We start from the raw sequence: 8,629 nt of genomic DNA on the forward strand, positions 1-8,629 counted from the left end.
ACTCACTCACCACCTCACTCACCACTCACTCACTCACCACTCACTCACTCACTCACCACCACCACCACCTCACCATCACCACCCACTCACCACCACCACCTCACCACCACCACCACCACTTCCTCACTCACTCACTCACCACTTCACTGACTCACTCACCACCTCACTCACTCACTCACCACCTCACTCACTCACTCACCACCACCCACTCACTCACCACCTCACCACTCACTCACCACCTCACCACTCACCACCTCACTCACTCACTCACCACCTCCTCAACCACCACCACCACCCACTCACTCACTCACCACCTCACTCACCACCTCACTCACTCACTCACCACCCACTCACTCACTCACCACCTCACTCACCACCTCACTCACTCACCACCCACTCACTCACTCACCACCTCACTCACCACCTCACTCACTCACCCACTCACTCACTCACCACCCCACTCACTCACTCACCACCACCCACTCACTCACCACTCACCACCTCACTCACCACCTCACTCACCACTCAGATGCGGCCACCCACAGCACTTGCGCGGCCATGGAGAGATTGGTGAGTAAGCTCACCAGGTGAGCGAGCGAGCGAGAGGGGGCGGGCCAGCTCAACAGGTAAGCGCCAAGGTGAGCAAAGCGCGCACCAGCAAACACGCGGAAGTGGGCACGCGCCACGGACGGACTCGGCCCCGCCAGCAGAACGTAGAGTGCGCCCAGCAGGATGAAGGGGAACACGTTCTCCATGGCGTTACGGTGGGCGCGTGGTGGTGGTGGTGGGTGGGGGGGTGGTGGTGGGGGGGTGGTGGGTGGTGGTGGTGGTGGGGGGGTGAGAGAGACGAGTTGACGTGTCAGTGAGTGAGCTGGTTATGAATGCCCCCCACTCTCCACCCACAACTCACCCCCCCCACTCAAACTCACTCACTCACTCACCCCCCCACTCAAACTCACTCACCCCCCCACTCAAACTCACTCACCCCCCACTCAAACTCACTCACTCACCCCCCACTCAAACTCACTCACCCCCCACTCAAACTCACTCACCCCCCACACAAACTCACTCACCCCCCACTCAAACTCACTTACCCCCCCACTAAAACTCACTCACCCCCCACTCAAACTCACTCCCCCCCACTCAAACTCACCCCCACTCAAACTCACTCACCCCCCACTCAAACTCACATCCCTCACACTCTCACCCCCCCACTCAAACTCACTCACCCCCCACTCAAACTCACTCACCCCCCCACTAAAACTCACTCACCCCCCACTCAAACTCACCACCCCCTAGCTACCACTCAAACTCACTCACCCCCCCACTAAAACTCACTCACCCCCCACTCAAACTCACCACCCCCCACTCAAACTCACTCACCCCCCACTCAAACTCACTCACCCCCCACTCAAACTCACTCACCCCCCCACTCAAACTCACTCACCCCCCACTCAAACTCACTCACCACCCCCCACTAAAACTCACTCACCCCCCACTCAAACTCACTCACCCCCCCACTCAAACTCACTCACCCCCCACTCAAACTCACTCACCCCCCACTCAAACTCACTCACCCCCCACTCAAACTCACTCACCCCCCACTCAAACTCACTCACCCCCCCACTCCAAACTCACTCACCCCCCCACTCAAACTCACTCACCCCCCACTCAAACTCACTCACCCCCCCACTCACACTCACCACCCCCCACTCAAACTCACTCACCCCCCACTCAAACTCACTCACCCCCCCACTAAAACTCACTCACCCCCCACTCAAACTCACACCCCCCCACTCAAACTCACTCACCCCCCCACTCAAACTCACTCACCCCCCACTAAAACTCACTCACCCCCCCACTCAAACTCACCACCCCCCACTCAAACTCACTCACCCCCCCACTCAAACTCACTCACCCCCCACTCAAACTCACTCACCCCCCCACTCAAACTCACTCACCCCCACTCAAACTCACTCACCACCCCCACTAAAACTCACTCACCCCCCACTCAAACTCACTCAACCCCCCCACTCAAACTCACTCACCCCCCACTCAAACTCACTCACCCCCCACTCAAACTCACTCACCCCCCCACTCAAACTCACTCACCCCCCACTCAAACTCACTCACCCCCCCACTCAAACTCACTCACCCCCCACTCAAACTCACTCACCCCCCACTCAAACTCACTCACCCCCACTCAAACTCACTCACCCCCCCACTCAAACTCACTCACCCCCCACTCAAACTCACTCCACCCCCCACTCAAACTCACTCACCCCCCACTCAAACTCACTCACCCCCCACTCAAACTCACTCACCCCCCACTCAAAACTCACTCACCCCCCACTCAAACTCACTCACCCCCCACTCAAACTCACTCACCCCCACTCAAACTCACTCACCCCCCACTCAAACTCACTCACCCCCCACTCAAACTCACTCACCCCCCACTCAAACTCACTCACCCCCACTCTCCACCCACAACTCACCCACTCAAACTCACTCACTCACCCCCCACTCAAACTCACTCACCCCCACTCAAACTCACTCACCCCCCACTCAAACTCACTCACCCCCCCACTCAAACTCACTCACCCCCCACTCAAACTCACCCACCCCCCACTCAACTCACTCACCCCCCAATCAAACTCACTCACCCCCCACACTCAACTCACTCACCCCCCACTCAAACTCACTCACCCCCCACACTCAAACTCACTCACCCCCCACACTCAAACTCACTCACCCCCCACTCAAACTCACTCACCCCCACTCAAACTCACTCACCCCCCACTCAAACTCACTCACCCCACTCAAACTCACTCACCCCCACTCAAACTCACTCACCCCCCACCAAACCAACTCACCCCCCTCAAACTCACTCACCCCCCACTCTCCACCCACAACTCACTCACCCCCCACTCAAACTCACTCACCCCCCACTCAAACTCACTCACCCCCCACTCAAACTCACTCACCCCCCACTCAAACTCACTTACCCCCCACTCAAACTCACTCACCCACATAAACTCACTCACCCCCCACTAAAACTCACTCACCCCCCACTCAAACTCACTCACCCCCCACTCAAACTCACTCACCCCCCACTCAAACTCACTCACCCCCCACTCAAACTCACTCACCCCCCACTCAAACTCACTCACCCCCCACTCAAACTCACTCACCCCCCACTCAAACTCACTCACCCCCCACTCAAACTCACTCACCCCCCCACTCAAACTCACTCACCCCCCACTCAAACTCACTCACCCCCCCACTCAAACTCACTCACTCACCCCCCACTCAAACTCACTCACCCCCCCACTCAAACTCACTCACTCACCCCCCCACTCAAACTCACTCACCCCCCACTCAAACTCACTCACCCCCCCACTCAAACTCACTCACCCCCCACTCAAACTCACTCACCCCCCACTCAAACTCACTCACCCCCCACTCAAACTCACTCACCCCCCACTCAAACTCACTCACCCCCCACTCAAACTCACTCACCCCCCACTCAAACTCACTCACCCCCCACTCAAACTCACTCACCCCCCACTCTCCACCCACAACTCACCCACACAAACTCACTCACCCCCCACTCAAACTCACTCACCCCCCACTCAAACTCACTCACCCCCCACTCAAACTCACTCACCCCCCACTCAAACTCACTCACCCCCCACTCAAACTCACTCACCCCCCACTCAAACTCACTCACCCCCCCACTCAAACTCACGCACCCCCCACTCAAACTCACTCACCCCCACTCAAACTCACTCACCCCCCACTCAACTCACTCACCCCCCCACTCAAACTCACTCACCACTCAAACTCACCCCCCACACAAACTCACTCACCCCCCACTCTCCACCCACAACTCACCCACTCAAACTCACTCACCCCCCACTCAAACTCACTCACCCCCCCTCCACCCCCACTCAAACTCACTCCCCCCACTCAAACTCACTCACCCCCCACTCAAACTCACTCACCCCCCACTCAAACTCACTCACCCCCCACTCAAACTCACTCACCCCCCACTCAAACTCACTCACCCCCCCACTCAAACTCACTCACCCCCCCACTAAAACTCACTCACCCCCCACTCAAACTCACTCCCCCCCCAACTCAAACTCACTCACCCCCCCACTCAAACTCACTCACCCCCCACTCAAACTCACTCACCCCCACTCAAACTCACTCACCCCCCCACTAAAACTCACTCCCCCACTCAAACTCACTCACCACTCAAACTCACTACCCCCCACTCAAACTCACTCACCCCCCCACTCAAACTCACTCACCCCCCCACTAAAACTCACTCACCGCCTACTCAAACTCACTCACCCCCCCACTCAAACTCACTCCCCCCACTCAACTCACTCACCCCCCACTCAAACTCACTCACCCCCCACTCAAACTCACTCACCCCCCACTCAAACTCACTCACCCCCCACTCTCCACCCACAACTCACCCACTCAAACTCACTCACTCACCCCCCACTCAACCTCACTCACCCCCCACTCAAACTCACTCACCCCCCACTCAAACTCACTCACTCACCCCCCACTCAAACTCACTCACCCCCCACTCAAACTCACTCACCCCCCACACAAACTCACTCACCCCCCACTCAAACTCACTCACCCCCCACTCAAACTCACTCACCCCCCACACTCAAACTCACTCACCCCCCACTCAAACTCACTCACCCCCCCACTCAAACTCACTCACTCACCCCCCACTCAAACTCACTCACCCCCCACTCAAACTCACTCACCCCCCACTCAAACTCACTCACCCCCCACTCAAACTCACTCACCCCCCACACAAACTCACTCACCCCCCACTCAAACTCACTCACCCCCCCACTCAAACTCACTCACCCCCCACTCAAACTCACTCACCCCCCACTCAAACTCACTCACCCCTCACTCAAACTCACTCACCCCCCACTCAAACTCACTCACTCCCCCACTCAAACTCCACTCACCCCCCACTCAAACTCACTCACCCCCCACTCAAACTCACTCACTCACCCCTCCACCCACAACTCACCCCCCACTCAACCTCACTCACCCCCCCACTCAACCTCACTCACCCCCCACCCAAACTCACTCACCCCCCCACTCAAACTCACTCACCCCCCCCACTCAAACTCACTCACCCCCCACTCAAACTCACTCACCCCCCACTCAAACACACTCACCCCCCACTCAAACTCACTCACCCCCACTCAAACTCACTCACCCCCCCACTCAAACTCACTCACCCCCCACTCAAACTCACTCACCCCCCCACTCAAACTTCACTCACACCCCACTCAAACTCACTCACCCCCCACTCAAACTCACTCACCCCCCACTCAAACTCACTCACCCCCTCACTCAAACTCACTCACCCCCCACTCAAACTCACTCACCCCCCCACAAACTCACTCACCCCCCACTCAAACTCACTCACCCCCCACTCAACTCACTCACCCCTCAACTCAAACTCACTCACCCCTCACTCAAACTCACTCACCCCCCACTCAAACTCACTCACCCCCCACTCAAACTCACTCACCCCCCCACTCAAACTCACTCACCCCCCACTCAAACTCACTCACCCCCCACTCAAACTCACTCACCCCCCACTCAAACTCACTCACCCCCCACTCAAACTCACTCACCCCCCACTCAAACTCACTCACCCCCCACTCAAACTCACTCACCACCCCCCACTCAAACTCACTCACCCCCCACTCAAACTCACTCACCCCCCACTCAAACTCACTCACCCCCCACTCAAACTCACTCACCCCCCACTCAAACTCACTCACCCCCCCACTCAAACTCACTCACCCCCCACTCAAACTCACTCACCCCCCACTCAAACTCACTCACCACCCCCCACTCAAACTCACTCACCCCCCACTCAAACTCACTCACCACCCCCCACTCAAACTCACTCACCCCCCACTCAAACTCACTCACCCCCCCACTCAAACTCACTCACCCCCCACTCAAACTCACTCACCCCCCACTCAAACTCACTCACCCCCCCACTCAAACTCACTCACCCCCCACTCAAACTCACTCACTCACCCCCCACTCAAACTCACTCACCCCCCACTCAAACTCACTCACCCCCCACTCAAACTCACTCACCCCCCACTCAAACTCACTCACCCCCTACTCAAACTCACTCACCCCCCACTCAAACTCACTCACCCCCCACTCAAACTCACTCACCCCCCACTCAAACTCACTCACCCCCTACTCAAACTCACTCACCCCCCACTCAAACTCACTCACCCCCCACTCAAACTCCACTCACCCCCCACTCAAACTCACTCACCCCCCACTCAAACTCACTCACCCCCCACTCAAACTCACTCACCCCCCACTCAAACTCACTCACCCCCCACTCAAACTCACTCACCCCCCACTCAAACTCACTCACCCCCCCACACAAACTCACTCACCCCCCACTCAAACTCACTCACCCCCCCACTCAAACTCACTCACCCCCCACTCAAACTCACTCACCCCCCACACTCAAACTCACTCACCCCCCCACTCAAACTCACTCACCCCCCCACTCAAACTCACTCACCCCCCACTCAAACTCACTCACCCCCCACTCAAACTCACTCACCCCCCCACTCAAACTCACCCCCCACTCAAACTCACTCACCCCCCACTCAAACTCACTCACCCCCCCACTCAAACTCACTCACCCCCCACTCAAACTCACTCACCCCCCACTCAAACTCACTCACCCCCCACTCAAACTCACTCACCCCCCACTCAAACTCACTCACCCCCCACTCAAACTCACTCACCCCCCACTCTCCACCCACAACTCACCCACTCAAACTCACTCACTCACCCCCCACTCAAACTCACTCACCCCCACTCTCCACCCACAACTCACCCACTCAAACTCACTCACTCACCCCCCACTCAAACTCACTCACCCCCCACTCTCCACCCACAACTCACCCACTCAAACTCACTCACTCAACTCACTCACCCCCCACTCAAACTCACTCACACCCCCCTCCACCCCCCACTCAAACTCACTCACCCCTCCCACACTCACCCCCCCCACACCCCCCCCCACCCACCCCCCCCCACCCCCCCCACCCCCCGCCTCACCGAAGGCAACGCTCCACGTATGGGTGCGAGCGACAGAATTGAATTCCGCCGTGACGCATCGCGTCCTCAACATTGGCGAACGCCTGGGGATGAGAGAGGCACAGAGACTCATAGACTCACACTCATAGAGACCCACAGACTCACTCTCATAGAGACTCATAGGCTCGCTCATAGAGACCCACAGACTCACTCATAGAGACTCATAGACTCACTCATAGAGACTCATAGACTCACACTCATAGAGACCCACAGACTCATTCATAGAGACCCATAGACTCATTCATAGAGACTCATAGACTCACACTCATAGAGACCCACAGACTCACACTCATAGAGACCCACAGACTCATTCATAGAGACCCATAGACTCACTCATAGAGACCCATAGACTCTCCCCATAGAGACCCATAGACTCACACTCATAGAGACCCATAGACTCACACTCATAGAGAGCCATAGACTCACTCATAGAGACCCATAGACTCACACTCATAGAGACCCATAGACTCACACTCATAGAGACCCATAGACTCTCCCATAGAGACCCATAGACTCACTCATAGAGACCCACAGAATCACACTCAAGAGACCCATAGACTCACTCATAGAGACCCATAGACTCATTCATAGAGACTCATAGACTCACACTCATAGAGACCCACAGACTCACTCATAGAGACTCATAGACTCACACTCATAGAGACCCATAGACTCATTCATAGAGACCCACAGACTCACTCTCATAGAGACCCATAGACTCACACTCATAGAGACTCATAGACTCACACTCATAGAGACCCACAGAATCACTCCCATAGAGACCCATAAACTCATTCATAGAGACCCACAGACTCACTCACATAGAGACCCATAGACTCATTCATAGAGAGCCATAGACTCACACTCATAGAGACCCATAGACTCACTCATAGAGACTCATAGACTCACACTCATAGAGACCCAGACTCACTATCATAGAGAGCCATAGACTCACACTCATAGAGACCCACAGACTCATTCATAAAGACTCATAGACTCACACTCATAGAGACCCATAGACTCACACTCATAGAGACCCATAGACTCACCCATAGAGACTCATAGACTCACCCATAGAGACCCATAGACTCACACTCATAGAGACCCATAGACTCATTCATAGAGACTCATGGACTCACTCACATAGAGACCCACAGACTCACTCATAGAGACCCACAGACTCACACTCATAGAGAGCCATAGACTCACTCATAGAGACCTACAGACTCACTAATAGAGACCCACAGACTTACACTCATAGAGACCCACAGACTCACTCTCATAGAGACCCACAGACTCACTCATAGAGAGCCACAGACTCACTCATAGAGAGCCATAGATTCACACTCATAGAGACTCATAGACTCACTCATAGAGACTCATAGACTCACACTCATAGAGACCCATAGACTCATTCATAGAGACCCACAGA

At 56.0% G+C, this 8,629-nt stretch overlaps 1 protein-coding gene across 1 annotated transcript in view; it reads right to left on the reverse strand.

The window, feature by feature from the left end:
- Nucleotides 1–351: 351 nt before the first annotated feature.
- LOC142907891 (prostaglandin E synthase-like) overlaps nucleotides 352–8,629 on the reverse strand; it is a 10,768-nt gene continuing 2,490 nt past the window's right edge. The window contains exons 2-3 of the mRNA XM_076057796.1: nucleotides 7,166–7,273; nucleotides 352–778 (exon numbers count right to left, since the gene is read on the reverse strand). Coding sequence (XP_075913911.1) covers nucleotides 519–778; nucleotides 7,166–7,273 — 368 coding nt within the window. The 3' untranslated portion in view covers nucleotides 352–518. The remainder of the gene's footprint in view (nucleotides 779–7,165; nucleotides 7,274–8,629) is intronic.

The sequence above is a fragment of the Petromyzon marinus genome, chromosome 84, assembly GCF_048934315.1.
Source record: "Petromyzon marinus isolate PM22_M1 ecotype Great Lakes invasive population chromosome 84, UKy_Petmar_22M1.pri1.0, whole genome shotgun sequence".
NCBI lineage: Eukaryota > Metazoa > Chordata > Hyperoartia > Petromyzontiformes > Petromyzontidae > Petromyzon > Petromyzon marinus.